General features: G+C 46.1%; 1 protein-coding gene across 2 annotated transcripts in view; it reads right to left on the reverse strand.

Annotated features, from left to right (window-relative positions):
• Positions 1-677: 677 nt before the first annotated feature.
• limk1a (LIM domain kinase 1a) overlaps positions 678-16,750 on the reverse strand; it is a 66,438-nt gene continuing 50,365 nt past the window's right edge. For both annotated transcript variants that reach the window (XM_038813890.1, XM_038813891.1), the window contains 8 exons: positions 16,383-16,469; positions 13,599-13,730; positions 12,672-12,731; positions 11,614-11,679; positions 10,996-11,152; positions 8,682-8,737; positions 5,604-5,761; positions 678-2,924 (listed from right to left, as the gene is read on the reverse strand). In XM_038813890.1, the coding sequence (XP_038669818.1) occupies positions 2,774-2,924; positions 5,604-5,761; positions 8,682-8,737; positions 10,996-11,152; positions 11,614-11,679; positions 12,672-12,731; positions 13,599-13,730; positions 16,383-16,469 (867 nt within the window). In that variant the 3' untranslated portion in view covers positions 678-2,773. The remainder of the gene's footprint in view (positions 2,925-5,603; positions 5,762-8,681; positions 8,738-10,995; positions 11,153-11,613; positions 11,680-12,671; positions 12,732-13,598; positions 13,731-16,382; positions 16,470-16,750) is intronic.

Genomic DNA, 16,750 nt, shown 5'->3' on the forward strand with positions numbered 1-16,750 from the left:
GGGGTCGTGTCAATCTTTTATTTATTTTCTTGCCTTTGTGAAGGCTAAAATGGCAACTCTCCAGTACTCTCTGCAGAGTTAAATAAAGGTTGCGGCTTGGGTCCTAATGCATGGTGGAAAATCATTCCTGAAGCAACCTTTTTAATTCACGCAAACTGCAAATCTTTTTAAATCAACAGATAGTTGACAGTTCAAAGTTCACACATATCAATAGATTGGCATAGATGTTAAGTAAACATCCTTATGCATGATGGGTATAGAGTAAAGCCCCTCAGCATTGCTTCACGGTGTACCTTCATATCAGTTATATCATGGGTTTAAATGCAGAGCAAAGTTCCCCGTACATATTTCCTCTTGTGCCTCAGCCCAATCTCAGAACAGAACATCACCCAAATAGATTATGGTGCCATTTTTCCAATTCCCATACTAGTCATCAGCGTGAAATTATCTTTAGGATTCAGACTGTTAAGTGTTTCAAGGTCAAGCCTTGAACAACAACAAAAATGCTATTTTGAGTTGAGAGATTTTCAATGACCCCCCCACCCTCAGATGGTTTATGAAAAGCAAGTTACAGGCCAGAAATAATCTCAGGAAATAAAACACGCAGCATAAAGTGAATTGTGTCCTTGGGAAATAGTGTGTGTGTGTGTGTGTGTGTGTGTGTGTGTGTGTGTGCGCAAAGTGATGCTCGGCAGCCACTAGTGCTACATTCAGCTTCTCTATATTCCAAGCAGATGGTGGCTCTGTCCCAACCAGGCTTGGATAGTTGGATGGAAAGTTTGGCTTTCAGTCGAGAGCCCATGTGTTTATGCCTAGCTGGGTCCCAGTGTTGCGAACCCAAGACAGGATGCTTTAGGCTTTGCAGGATTTCAAGTCCATATCTGAATAGAGTTCACGGGAGTAGTACGACAAGCGAGGAGATGAACATTTCCTCGGATACTAAATGGACTGGAAGTTGAGTTTTTATGCCCCCACTCCTGGACCACAACCCAAATAACAAGCTCGAGGAAAAGCAATGGCTGCATGCTGGATGGTGCAAGGATTAAAATTACATTTGATTTAGATGGATGCAATGCTTTGATCAAAGACCAACTTCACTTCAAAATGTCCAAGGGGTGCCATAACCATGAGGTGTCACAGGATCTTTCAGAAAAGCAGAAGGGGAGGAATCTGGTCATCTTATGTGACGAGTACAAAGCAAGAGAAAATGACGAGTGTTAGAAGATGCTGGATTAAGTACTATCATACAGTTTTTAAAATTGTCACCAACTCCAAATGGGCATCTTGGAAATCAGATGGTTCCAGATGAATGTGAATAAAAGTGATAAGATGGCTTTAAACTGAAATCCCTGGAACAGGGAACAACATTAAAGGAGCAAGATTAATAGGCATAATGGGCAAGCGTGTGTTATAGAGACTGCAGAAAAAGGACACAGAGACCATTACAGAATTCTCCTGAAAATAGACAATGGGAAAGAAGCCAGCCAAATGCTTAGTTCAAATACAATTCTAATGTATAAACCGGAGCTGTCAGATGACGGTGCTTTGCACCACTGTTCAAAAATAAAGGATGTGTTGGGGAGGGTGGTTAAGACCGGGGAGGATGAAGCAGTGGGTAAATGGAAAGACAGAGTGCTGCTTGGGAGGCTGAAGAGATTCAGTGGGATCAGTCAGGGCAAACTCAATCTGGAATGGACACTCGAGAATGAGGTGGTACAATGCAGTGATAATATTCTTACAATATTACAAAACTGCAATGCCGAAAGTTATAGCAGTCACCATTTTGATACTCTTTCATTTAATAAGGAGCTACTTTAAGCACATTGTTGATTTTTCAGTCCATTAAAGGAGTTAAATCTCAACTAAAGCTCACTGCATGCCACATGGCTCCAGATTCTGATAAAGTAATAAGTTAACACTGGACCATATCCCTTGATTAAATTATTTATTTAAGTGATGAGATGTAACTGCGGTTTGAAATTTCAGCTAGTTTTGGTTTCCTCCCCACCGCCCCCCTGCCCCCAATCACCAATGTATCCAAATTGAGATGAGCTACAACAGTTGGTTTTTACCTGCTGGATGCATAAAACCAGTTTCGAATTTGGCGTTCATCGAGATCAAGTATGTTAGTGCTTGGAATGGAAAGTTTAATTTCAGGTCCGTGCGGTCAGTATCATTCAGTCCCAGCTCAAGCATAGCATTCATCAGGTGCAGGGCACGATCCATCCTCTGCCCCAAGCTGAACAGTATGCCAACTTTCCTTATCCCACACCAGCCATCCTGTGGCCCCCTCTGATTAGAGAATTGGCCACCTTAGTGGCATTTCTATGCTGAGAGTCTATGCCTAATAGGAGCTGGATGACACTGCCCAAATTGCTTTCGCACATAACCACAGAGCTTGAGCAGTAACTCTATCCCGCCACTAACTGCAGGGATTCATTTATCTACAAATCACGTGTCAGATGCCCTGGGTTTCAAGAGTTCACTGTGGAAATAGCCACTTACACCAAACTCCCGTAAACTGTCCACACCCTGTGTCCGACCAGAAGTGGCCAGCTATTTACATTCGTCGAGTAGCCTTGTTGTCCAGTGAAATGTTAAAGCTTAAGGGTCTTCCCGCAGGATTATAAACAGCACAGTTGTGTACTTGCAGATTTGATTGTGCCGAGTACGCTGATGAAATGTGTCATTACGTGAAGGTGGTCAGCTGAACATCAGCATGCTTGTAGGTTACACTGTAAAATGGTTCAGCTTCCTGCTCAGGTGGGCCAGCTCACATGGGTTCGAGAAGTTCCTCTTTGCTTCGGGAGTGCTTCTGGAAGAAGGAATGATTGAGCTGTTCCAGGTCAGAGGTGAGAGGAAGGTGCATCTCCATGTGCAGTTTCAGGGCTAATAGCAACTGTTCCAGCTTCATAAAGGACATCCTGTGAAAAGAAAACAAGCATCAGGACCAACATAACCATCGAGTTCCTACAGTGCAGAAGGAGGCTATTCAGCCCATCGAGTCTCCACTGACCCTCTGAAAGAGCACTCTACCTAGGCCCACTCCCCCGTCCTGTTACCTAACCTGTACATCCTTGGACACTTGGGGGCAATTTAGCATGGCCAATTCACTTAACCTGCATACCTTGGACTGTGGGAGAAAACCAGAGGACCTGGAGGAAACCCGTGCAGACACGGGGAGAACGTGCAATCTCCACTCTGAATAACCACGGTCGGAATTGAACCCGGGCCCTTGGCACTGTGAGGCAGCAGTGCTAACCACTGTGCTGGTTACCACAACAACACGGCAAGCTTGTGAAAATGGAGTTCAAATATGGTTTGAAATGATTTTGCCCAAAAGGAGGAAACGTCAGGTTTGGGCGATCGTCACACTTCCGCCAGCCCCACCCCATCATATGTTTTCCTTAGCAAAACTGTCAAACCCGCCTGTACTCATCGTGCAAGTTTGGGAGCTGCCTTGCCTCCCTCTAAAAATGGAAACAGTCACCCTCAGATATGTTTGAAAAATCACCGAGGTTTAAACATTCCCTGGAGGATTGAGGGAGGAGATGATCTAGTGAGAGAAAGACAAATGGGGGTAACTAATCATTTTTCAATTAAGTTATTTCCAAGAGTTCATCACAATGCAAATGAGCCAAAGCGATTCAACTGCAAAACGTCACCGAACTATCATGAGAACCAAACTGAACAATAGTCTGATCCATTTACAGGACAGAAACAGGCCATTTGGCCAGACATGTCCATAAAGAACATTCAATAAATTTAAATGGGTAAAAAGGCACAGAGGTGGGCAAACCAGAAACTTACCAAAGTCCTGCCAAACACGGAGCACCACCCAACAGGTCCACGCTATTGCTTTGACCCCAGCTGTCAGATCTAGGCCAGTTGCAGAACATTGGTGGCTACAATTGGTCAGTAACTTTGTCAACATTTGTGATGAATGTAAGAATTTCAGATATATTGTATTATGTCTATGTTGTGGAGCAAGGGTTAAACGCCTGGGATAGTATGACTGCTGCAGCCATGTTTTCAAAAATTCTGGTTTAAAAGGCAGCAGACACCTTTGGGGACAAAGGTATAATTAAAGCATTGTAAAAAGATCATAATCAATTTTAGCCATGTATATAGTTTGCTGAAGTTAGGCGAATGGAATTGTGTTTATATAAAAGAGGGTTCCCTGGGGAGTAGATGATTATTTATTTAATTAGAGGCAGTGTTCAGCTTAATAAGATAATGTAGTTAAAGGCAGGAGCTCGGGGCTGAAGCAGTCAGGTATTGGGTTTTGGAGTTAACCAGTTCGGATCTGTAGGTGAACAGACGAGCTCCTTCTCTCAAAAGCAGTTTCATGAAAACGATTTTACCTGTGAACGAACGACAGTTTCTGAAAAGGCTGGCGGGTTAAACAGAAGTTCGACAGGCAAGAATCTGCAATCACCGAAGGATCTCTCTTTTTCAAAGCAGACAACTCTTTATAGCAAGTATTCCTGGGTTGGTTACCTGTATTTCAAAGTGGATTTTGACCATAGATGGGTTTTGTTTGAGTGGAGATAAAGATAGCAGTGAAGGGTTATTGTTTCATTGTATTGCTAAGCATTGTTTAATGGGTAATTGAAATCTACTTTTCTTTGTGATGCTAAAGTTAGTAATACTGTGTTATTAATAAAGTTTGTTTTGGGGGAGGCACATGGCACAGTGGTTAGCGCTGCTGCCTACGGCACTGAGGATCCAGGTTCAAATCCTGGTCATGGGTCACTGTCCGTGTGGAGTTTGCATGTTCTCCCAGTGTCTGCATGGGTTTCACCCCCACAACCCAAAGATGTGCATAGTAGGTGGATTGGCCACACAAAATTGCCCCTTAATTGGGAAAAAAAAATTGGGTGTTCTAAATTTAAAAAAAATTAATAAAGTTTGTTTTAATATATCATATCCCTATTTGTGCAAGGAATCACTCCAGGAGCGAAGTATCCTTGCCTCACAGTATTACAAATTACATAAAATATTGGGGTTTCTGTCCGCTATACCAGTAACTGTTGGGATACCAAGCACCACACGGTACCCAGAAAGCAACTTTAAACCCAAACCCAGCACCCCAACAGCAACATCATCAAATCCTTACATTCAAATTCTTATGCAACAAAATGTGGTGTCATCCAAATCCGCCCCCCCCTTTTCCACCCACAGTTGGGTATAATCAAGCGCTGACACCTTATTCCTCAGCATATTTCAGCTGACAGCAACACTATTCAATCTTTACCACCCCCAGCTTTACCCCATTCAAAATCCTCCATCCTAACCTCAACACATTAAAATCTTTACCTTTATCCTCAATCCAATCTATCCATCCTAAAACCTTCAGCCTCACACCAGAGTGCTCAGCACCAACCAAACCCTTGTGTATCAGATATATTGCAGTTAAATAACAACTCAAAATGCTGGAAATACTCAGGAGGTTAGGCAGCATCTGTGGAGAGAAAGAAACTTAATGTTTCAGGTCAATGAAGACACCATTTTCTGTTTGCATTTCAGATTCCCAGCATTTTGCTCTCATGTTAAGCCCTTGCACCTCAAACCTTGCTCTCGGGTCGTTGTGAGGGGCCCACCTTTTTTCAGGATCCAAGTCACAGCACATGACTGCAATTGGAAAGAAAGCAGATGGACATTCTTCTGGACAGAATCGATTCAAGAAAACAGGGACATTCAGGCCAAAGTCGGTTGTCCTGGGCAGATAATCTGGATCCGCATTTACTCTACCAATCAGCTGAAAGTGAAAGGAGTAGCGAGTTAGAAAGGAAGCCGGCGGGCTCAGTAAACCCACACCCTTGTCACGCGTGAGAATCCGTTCACAACATTACACCCTTCGTTCACTGGTTTAGCACAACTAGTCTTGGTTGAGAGCTGTTTTACAGACTAAACTTCCAAAACCAAGACTAACGGAGCTCTTTTGTACATGTGCCCTCGAGCTTTTGGCCCTAATTCTAATCCTGTGCAAATGAAAGGGTTTTTACAGTTAAAATCGCGCACACTGGAGAGAAGGTTCCAGATACAGGGGGCGGGATTCTCCCATTCGAGCCGCTGGGAGTACCGATTCTGGCCCCTACACAGGGGGCCAGCACGGCGCTGGAGCGGTTCACGCTGTTCCAGCCTCCCATCTCAATGCGAACTGTGCGGCGCGCATGCGGTGGCACCAGCGTCAACGAGGACATGCGCAGTGGCGCCAGCGGCAACCCACGCATGCGTGGTGTCCTCCCTCCACGTGCCAGCCCCGACGTATCATGGTGCGGGAATTCTGGGGCCGCGCGTAAGAAAATAGGCCCGGGGAGCGAGAGGCCGGCCCCATTGGAGGCCCCCCCGGGGTCGGAGCCCCCCTCCCACAGGCCACCCCCCAACCCTGTGCGCAGAGTTCCCATCGGCTGCGACCAGGTGTGGGTGGCGCCAGTGGGACTCTGCCTTTGGTCTCTGGTGGGAAAATGCTGAGCAATGGTTAAGGATAATGCTAACCATTAAAAAGGAGCACATACCTCACACAAGGCAGTTTTTCCTCAAATGATATTGGTGCTGTTACAAGGCCATACCATGTACCCCCAAAATCTCCTTTCCCCTGCACACAAAGTTCCGAACATCTTTATCGAATGTGCATTGCACAAAGCAATATTCCTTTAAAGAGGACATTGTTAAAAAGGGCCACACCCTTTTTCTGGGATTGGGAAGCCCAATTGGGTTGTGGATGATATACCAGGGGCGGAATTCTCCGATCCCCACGTGGCGTGGGAGGGCCTCCCGACATTTTTTATGCCCCCCTGGCACCCCCAGCGATTCTCCCCCCCCCCCCCCCCTCCGCTCGTAAAAATCGCTGCTCGCCGTTTTTCACGGCGAACGGCGATTCTCCGAGCCCGATCCTTCACGCCCGTTTCACCACGGCAGCAACCACACCTGGTCGCTGCCGTCGTGAAACGGGCGGCAGATGCCTGTTTGGGGCATCTAGGGGCCCGATTTGGATGGGAGCACCGTGACTGGGCTCGGGAGGGGACAGGCCCGTGATCGGTGCCCACCGATCGTCGGGCCAGCGTCCAAAATGGTCGCACCCTTTCCCCTTCACCGCCCGGCAAGATCAAGCCGCCACGTCTTGCCGGGCAGCGGCGGAGAAAGACGGCACTGCGCATGCGCGGGTTCGTGCCGTCTGCGCGCTGATGTCATCCGCGCATGCGCGGGTTGGAACCGGCAACCCGCGCATGCGCGGGTGACATCAGAAGAGCGCCGTTTCCGTGTCATTTCTGGCGCAACAAGGTCGCGGCCGGGCACGACGGGGGCCCGCTCCTAGCCCCCCGGGTGGGGGTGAATTAGGTGCAGGGAGCGGTCCCCGAGGCCATTGTGAAGCTCGGCCGATTTCACGACGGCCATCCAGATTTTTATCGGGAGCGGAGAATACCGCCCCAGGTCTCTTCAGCCAATTCAGTTTACTCAAAGTGATATCAAGAAATGGCTGAAGGCACGGAATATGCAAAGGCTATGGCCCCTGACAATATTTCAGCAATAATACTGCAGACTTGTGATTCAGAAGTCTAGTCCCTAGCAAGATGTTTTAACACAGCTACAACACTGGCATCTACCCAGCAATGTGGAAAATTGCCCAGGTATGTCCTGTACACAAGAATCAGGACAATCCAACCCTGCCAATGACTGCCCATCAGTCTACTCTCAGTCATTAGAAAAGTGATGGAAAGGGTTACCAACAGTGCTATCAAGTGGCACTTGCTCAGCAATACCCTACTTACTAACAGTCAATTTGGTTCTCCAGAGTCACTCAGCTCTTGACCTCATTGCAGTCTTGGTTCAAACGCGGACCAAAAAAGAGATGAGGTGAGAGTGACTGCCTTTGATATCAAGGCAGCATTTGACCAAATATGGCATCAAGGAGTCCAAACAAAACTGGAGTCAATAGAAATCAGGGTGGAAAATATCCACCGGTTGGTCATGTCGGCACAAAGGAAGATGGTTGTGGTTGTTGGAGGTCAGTGATCTCAGTCCCAGGGTAGTGCCTGAAGCCCCACCATCTCCAGCTGCTTTATTGATGAGCTCCCTTCCACCACAAGGTCAGAAGTGAGGAGGTTCACAGATGAGTGCACAATGTTCAGCACCATTTGTGACTCCGCAGATAACGAAGTTCAAATGCAGAAAGACCAGGACAATATCCAGGCTTGGGCTGGCAAGTAGCATTCGCGCCACACAAGTGCCAGTCAATGAACATCTCCAACACGTGGATTTAACCATCATCTCTTGACATTCAATGACATTACCAGAACTGAATCTGGTAAAATCCTGGACCTTCCTCACAAACAGCACTGTCGGTCTACCTACACCACATGGACTGCAACAGTTTAGGAAGGCAACTTACCACAACATACTCAAGGGCAACTAGAGATGGGCATGAAATGTTGGCCAAGCCAGTAAAGCCTACATCACGTGAATGATTTTTTTAAAATCACCTTGCTAAAAAGCCAACACAAAAGAATCTCCGATGTCACAAATTAGTGAGCGACGATCAGAAGGGAAGTGAAGCATGCACCGTTCTGAAATTGTGGGACCAATGGATTGAAAAACTGCTCTGAAGACGGTTTCCTCGGTGTTACTTTTTTAAAATCAGCAGTCAAGAGCAGCAGCTACTCAGTTTAGTCTCTTACCTCACACAGCATAATCCCAAATGAAAAGATGTCAACTTTCTCATCATAGCTTTTTCCTGAGAACATAAAAATATGCATCAATGAAGAACACTACCAGTGACCAACAGAACGTCATGAAATATGAGCAAGTACTGTGAAACATCAAAGAGCAATACTGAATAATTGAGTTCCAACAAGCATTATTGAGGATGCAAGCATCATTGAGGATGACAGAACCTTTGTGCAAACAGCAATAAAATAATGAGGACTGGGAATACTGCTGCCCAGTACTGGATAGCTTTCACTGGCAAAATAATCCAATAGAATACTGAAGAAAATGGTGGTGGGGTGGCAGGGTAATCTGGATTATTCTAGCATTCATTCAAGGCTGAACCATCTGCACTTGGTTCAGAGATCTTCATGGAAGAAATTCAGAGAAACTTGGAATGCACGTATTTACAATGATATTTAACTAGATCTTGGAACCCAAAACCAACAGCATGTTTCCACCACAGCTCGCAGTAAGGGACATCTGTGGCGACTGGATTCTAATTGTTGGGTAACTTAAGGGTTAAAAGCCTGGGGTTAGAGTGTGTTTGACTGCAGTGGTCATGTTTTTAAATAGATTATTTGGTTTTGCAAGCCCTGGATGCATTTATCAGCCCAAAGGTGACACTGACAAAGGAATGTGGTTTTTTTTCAGTCTGGACGAATGGACTGTGATTTGACTGGGAAAGTCCCTGGGGAGTGAATGTGCTTTGCAGCCTGCAGAGAATTTATTTCCCAGCTTGGAGAAATGAGGTCATTGCTGGGTGGAGCCATGGAATGCATTTCACATTTTGTGAAAGCTTTAGAGAATCCGTTTTTGGAAAAAGCTTTGGAGTTGAATTCTGATCTGCCTGACGGCGAGTCCACAATTCTCCCACAGTAAGAAAGATTGAGAGATAGCTGCTTGTTGTTTAATGGGAAATTGAGTAGTAGCGATGAAGGAATAATTATCATAGATTATCATAGAATTTACAGTGCAGGAGGCCATTCAGCCCATCGAGTCTGCACCGGCTCTTGGAAAGAGCACCCTACCCAAACCCACACCTCCACCCTATCCCCATAACCCAGTAACCCCACCCAACACTAAGGGCAATTTTGGACACCAAGGGCAATTTAGCATGACCAATCCACCTAACCTGCACATCTTTGGGCTGTGGGAGGAAACCGGAGCATCCGGAGGAAACTCATGCACACACGGGGAGAACGTGCAGACTCCGCACAGACAGTGACCCAAGCCAGGAATCGAACCTGGGACCCTGGAGCTGTGAAGCAATTGTGCTAACCACTATGCTACCATGCTGCCCATTATGAGCTGCTCTTTTTGGATGTGAAGTTAAAAAGTTTAACATTGTATTCGTAATAAAGTTTTGTTTTAAAAATACCCAAGCCCTATTTCTTTTTTTTTTTAAATAATTTTTATTGAAATTTTTCGATACAAACATTTACCCCTACTACATTTTAAATTATAACACAACAAATCCCCCCTGGAAAATCCTCCCCACGCCCTCCCCCGCGCGCACCCCCCCACCCTCCCCCCCCCCCCCCCCCCCCCCCACGCTACCAGTCTAGCAACCAAACCGTTTTTCCAAGCCCTATTTCTTAATGCAATCACTCCTTGAGCAAATCATTCTTTCCCACAGTCGTACAAAATAATCTAAATGATTAGCGGTTCGGTCCAGTATCCTAGCCGCTGTTGGGATCATAATACATCAGATCTATGGTCTGTAATCTTGGCCAGAGGGAAGGGACAATAATTTCCTCTCTTTAAATGAATTAAACTGAGTCTTTCAAGTGGACAAGACAGTGCCCTGTCCTTACATCACCTCCACAAGTGCAGTGGCAATACCAGCTCCAGAAATTATTTTCAAACAGGGAATCTATTTTTGTGGAAAGTTTCCATTCAGTTGCAATTGGATACAGATTTGGCCAAATGTATTGCTCAGCCAGCGTACCAGAGAATTCCAGGTATGATCCCTGCCCATGCTGAATAGTAGCAGCACTGTGCTAGGAAGGATAAGGAATTGATCAATCAGCCGACAGATCCTCATTCCTGATCACCATCGAGACTTGTGCTGGGAAGGATTCACTTGTGCAGGTTATACGAGGACAGGATGTTGTCCTGTGAAACCGGCTGGTTGCAGATGTTTACTGTCTTGCTTACCCTATGAGCCACTGAACAGGGAAATGAGGCTTCCAGGTATAATCTCAGCAAGACTTCGCCCTCAGAAGAAAGACGGGAATAAATAATTTGGGGGAAAAATATTTCCCTTTTTTTTTTTACACTTACCATTAATCATCTCTGGAGCCATCCAGTAAGGGTTTCCCACCACAGTGTAACGCTTTTTCCTGTCTGGCTTCCTCATTGTGGACAGATTGTCTGTCTGTTTTTTATCATCAACCATTAGTCTGGACAGTCCAAAATCAGCCACCACTACGGTATTATTCTGAAATACAAAAACCAGAAATTGGGTCTACCTCCAGAGGGTCCCATGAGGGAACTAGCATTGCCTGGATGAACACATCACCGCAAACAGGAGCTTGGCACTACCTGGGAAAGACCCACACCTTGTCCCCGCTCACATCCCGACATGAACCTGGCACTGCCTTGGGAAAATAGCCCCCTCCCCCCAACCCGCTCTTTCCTCCACCAGAATACGGCACTGCTGGGGAAAGACCCACATGCCCTCCCCCTGGACAGGAACCTGGCACTGCCTCGAAAAGACCCCCCCCCCCTCCCCCGATATGAACCTGGCATTGCTGGGGAAAGACGCACCACCCCCTCCTCAACCCGGACAGGAGCCTGGCACGACCGAGAAAGACCCACACCTCAACATGAACCAAAACCTGCCACTACAGACAGTAATCCAGCCATCACCCTCTCCAACCTACTCCAACTGTGGCTTACCTCACGCACTAGGCAGTTATGAGAATTCAAGTCTCGATGGATAATGTTCATGGAATGCAGATAGGACTGAAATCAGAAAGCAAAGGAGGGACAAAGTGAGGAGTTTAAAAATAGTTACCATTTCTGTCTCAGTTTATTGAACAAGATTTTTGCAGCCCAGGTGAAGGGGCAGGTAGGCAGATCCCTCGAGGGGATTAGGAGTGGAGGCTGCCCTGTTTTGTTGTCGTTATCAGTGATGTGTATTACTTAGGCACCAAGAAACAGTCTTGCTGAAGCTACAAATAAATCTTCATTCACAGTGCTGAACTATGTACATATTTACAATAGAGGGTGAAGGTATGAAGAGGGCCCCGTACTAGTTCCTTACATGTTGCTACCCATCTCTGGACTGCCCTTGGCTCTAGGTCAGGTGCCTGCTCACATCACTGCGTGGACGATATTGTACCAGTCCCATGTTAACCATTTAGGTACAAGATCATTCTGCTACAGTGGCAAACATAGTCCCAGGCTCTCTGGAAATCTGGTAGCAAGGCCCCAATCCTAAACCGCAGTCTTCAAATCACCCCAATCGTGATAACTTTGGGCCAGAGTTCACCACCATTCAGCTTTTGGTGGAATTTTAAAAAACAAACAAGGGGAAGGCACAACAAATTCAAGTCTACAAAACCGGATTGGTACATTTGTGTGTTTGAAAATTCTTTGCATTGTGTGTCCACAGAAGTGAAGACTGAATTGGGCTGCAAAAAAAAACTCAGCAGGATCCCTGTTGTTCCTTTCAGAGTTCGAGACAGAGGATGAACCTGAATTCGTAGTTGCAAAGGTCAACTTAGCTACATTATTGTATGATGAATCGGAGGTCGCCCCCCCCCCCCTACCCTCCCCCATCCCCCCACCCTCCCCCATCCCCCGAGTCAGATGACTGCTTTAACATGCGCGAGTTAGCACATTCCCTTGAAACGTGACACCCCTTTACTATAACCGATTGGAATTCAATCCCCAGAGATCAGTGTTCTGTCTGCAATTCTCTTCAATCCCCCCCACAAGAGTCTGACGCTTACCATTCCCTCAGCAATGTCCCTGGCAAAGCTTACGCGATGGTCCCATGGCAATACGCGGTCCTGTTGGAGCGAGAAATATCAAGGAGACCCCAGTTACATCAGTTTTGTATTTTTAAAAACTTTACACCAAAAGAAAGCAGTTCGCACGAAGCAGCCTCTTTACCAATTACGTGCTTTATTTAAACTGCAGTTACTGCAGTCAGACAGACCACAGCAAAGAGCTTAAGCCCCTGGAGTAGAAGTTAAATGTGCTAAAGTTAGGTGGCTGAGGGGAACCTCGGGTGAAATAAATTTGTGGGATAAGTTCAGAGGGACACGGAGGAAAACAGTGAACTGGGGTCAAGAGGCATCAATGTTGTTTACGGAATGATGAGGGGTTCAGGGACACTAAAGGAAACACGAAGCAGGGTTGATATACGGAAAAGTGAGAGTAACGTCAGGTCAAATCGTACCTCCCACTAAAGCAGTGGGACATCCCTCAAGTCTGCACAGGTTGTCCACTACTAAATTTGTAGACCCTGGATGTACACCGAAAATTTGTTCCTTGAATGTGGAAATGAGGGGTTAAATACCAGTGGAGGACTCCTTTCTGAAATCGGTCTCTGCCATCAGTCATTTGTCTTTAGATTAATCAGTATTTCGGGCTCCATGCTTGTAACAAAATGGAACAGTCTTCCTATATGGCAGATAGTGCTGCTCCTCCTACATGGGCAAACTGATGCTATAGACAATGCTGTCTCGCGAATTAGACAGCTTGTCGAAAGTATAGGGCCTTTTCACCATGATGACCACCACAGTAATCCACTTAGCCAATACGAAGTCTCAGCAAAGGCACAGTTCTTCACAGCTGTGTGGTTCTAAAATGGAACAATCCTGCCCAACCTTTCAACAATCAACCAGACAGGTGTTCACTCTGTCAACACTTACTAAATCTTTGATGACGCTTCTCAATGTCCCTCCTTTGATGTACTCCGTAATGAAGTTCAGCCTCTTGTCTTTATAAAGGACACCAATGAACCGAAGTACTTTTGGGTGGTCGAGGCAGCGCATCACCTTAACCTGATTACAGGAGAGAAAGGCAAGCTTCTTTAATGAGTCAGACAACTATAAAATCTTAGCATGCTCTCCATTCTCCATCCATGTTCTCCACCTATTGGGGCTGTTTAGCACAGGGCTAAATCGTTGGCTTTGAAAGCAGGCCAGCAGCACGGTTTGATTCCCGTAACAGCCTCCCCGAACAGGCGCCGGAATGTGGTGACTAGGGGCTTTTCACAGTAACTTCATTTGAAGCCTACTCGTGACAATAAGCGATTTTCATTTTCATTTTGTCATTCTCAATGTCCCATCTGGTCCTACAATGTGGAGCAAGACTCCAGGCCATTTTACAGACTCTCCAGTTCTCAAAGCAGAGGGTCAACACTGAACACTGCACTCAATCTGTAACATGCTCACAAAACATCACTCAAAGAGCTCTTCCCCCATAATGCATTTGTTTGAAGCATCGTTTAGTGTGCAACTTTGCTAGGGCAGCATGATGGCGCAGTGGTTAACACTGCTGCCTCACGGTGCTGAGGACCTGGATTCGATCCCGGCTCCCGCTCACTGTCCATGTGGAGTTTGCACATTCTCCCCGGGTCTGTGTGGGTCTCACCCCCACAACCCAAAAAGATATGCAGGGTAGGTGAATTGGCTATGCTGCTATGCTAAATTGTCCCTTAATTGGAAAAGAAAATCTGCAACTTAGCCAGGCAGCCAAGGCAGAGTTCAGCAGATGCTGACATGGCAGATCTTAGCCTGCATATTGGTGTGGTGCAAAAAATAATGTTGTCGCCCCTGGAGGGGAGGGAAGTGCCAACAGCTGCAATGCATCGGATCTCAATCCAACAGTTTCTTCTAGAATGAGAATGTCAGGATTACGCTAGTCGTGATGTCCTTCCTTTTCTGATGTGGAGATGCCAGCGTTGGACTGGGGTGAGCACAGTAAGAAGTCTTACAACACCAGGTTAAAGTCCAACATGTTTGTTTCAAACACATGCTTTCGGAGCACTGCTCCTTCCTCAGGTGAATGAAGAGGTATGTTCCAGAAACATATATATAGACAAATTCAAAGATGCCAGACAATGCTTAGAATGCGAGCATTAGCAGGTGATTAAGTCTTTACAGATCCAGAGATAGGGGAAATCCCAGGTTAAAGAGGTGTGAATTGTCTCAAGACAGGACAGTTGGTAGGATTTTGCAAGCCCAGGCCAGATGGTGGGGGATGATTGTAATGCGACATGAATCCCAGGTCCCAGTTGAGGCCGCACCAGTATGCGGAACTTGGTTATACGTTTCTGCTCGGCGATTCTGCGTTGTCACTTGTTCTGAAGGCCGCCTTGGAGAATGCTTACCGGGAGATCAGAGGCTGAATGCCCTTGACAGCTGAATTGTTCCCCTGACTAGAAGGGAACATTTATGCCTGGTGATTATCGCGCGATGTCTGTTCATTCGTTGTCGCAGCGTCTGCATGGTCTCGCCAATGTACCACGCTTCGGGACATCCTTTCCTGCAGCGAATGAGTTAGACAACGTTGGCCGAGTCGCACGAGTATATACCACGCACCTGGTGGGTGATATTCTCACGTGTAATGGTGGTACCCATGTCGATGATCTGGCACGTCTTGCAGAGATTGCCATGGCAGGGTTGTGTGGTTGGTCGCTGTTCTGAAGGCTGGGTAGTTTGCTGCAAGCAATGGTTTGTTTGAGGTTGCGCGGTTGTTTGAAGGCAAGTAGTGGGGGTGTGGGGATGACCTTGGCAAGATATTCATCTTCATCGATGACGTGTTGAAGACTGTGGAGAAGATGTCGTAGTTTCTCCACTCCGGGAAAGTACTGGACGACGAAGGGTACTCTGTCGGTTGTGTCCCGTGTTTGTCTTCTGAGGAGGTCGGTGCGGTTTTTTGCTGTGGTACGTTGGAACTGTTGATCAATGAGTCGAGCGCCATATCCCTTTCGCACGAGGGCATCTTTCAGCGTCTGTAGATGTCTGTTACGCTCCTCCTCGTCTGAGCAGATCCTGCGTATATGGAGGGCTTGTCCATAGGGGATGGCTTCTTTAATGTGTTTAGGGTGGAAGATGGAGAAGTGGAGCATCGTGAGGTTATCCGTGGGCTTGCGGTAAAGCAAAGTGCTGAGGTGACCGTCCTTGATGGAGATGAGTGTGTCACTTCCTTTTCTGATCATACAGTAGGTTAATCAAAAATGCCTCAATCCTTGTGGAGTGAGGATGGAGGTAAAAGCAACATAAAAAATAACAAAAAAAATGACAGGAAAATACATTTAGCCCATCTCAAACTATCATTGCCGCCATGGTTATGTCATCCACTCAAGCGTTTCTATAAACACACTGACCGTCAAGGCACAGAAGAATGACCTTCACACATTTTCAATTCCTCATCCTTGCCTGAGGCTGCCTCACAAAACATCCCTGCTCAGTAGAAAGTGGCTTTAACTCTTCACGTACTGGTCTCACAAAAGGGAATGAGGTGCGGTGAACCCATATTCCCATACTTTTGCTTCCTCTATCACACATCTTTAATCAATCAGCAACTTCTCCAATCAGGCCAACAATACATTAGTATCACCTCAGTAGCATGAATGGTAATATTAAAATAGTCACCTAGTTTGGTTAAATGGACTGTGTTACACAGAAATGAAACTCCTATTTACCAACCTCTTTCAGAAAGGTCCTTTGGGTTTCATCATCAAAGCGGATCAGTTCCTTCATTGCCATGACCTCCCCTGTCTCTCTGTGTGTCACCTGATCAAAAGGGAAAAAAATAAAAAGGATATGTAAAAATAAAACGGATATGTATAATAGAGCACAAAAGTAGGCCATTAGGCCCTGCGAGGCCCTTTTCTGAAGTTCAATGAGATCATGCTGGACCTGTAATCTAACTCAGGCTACCTGCCTTTGTTTCAAATAAAAATCGAGCAATCTTAGATTTAAAGTAACAACTGATCTAGTATCAAATACTGTTTGCAGAAGATGCCCAAGAGTGTTCCAAGTATGGTCTAAAAGGTTTTGGTCCAGTTACAGCC

The sequence above is a fragment of the Scyliorhinus canicula genome, chromosome 12 (genome assembly GCF_902713615.1).
Source record: "Scyliorhinus canicula chromosome 12, sScyCan1.1, whole genome shotgun sequence".
NCBI lineage: Eukaryota > Metazoa > Chordata > Chondrichthyes > Carcharhiniformes > Scyliorhinidae > Scyliorhinus > Scyliorhinus canicula.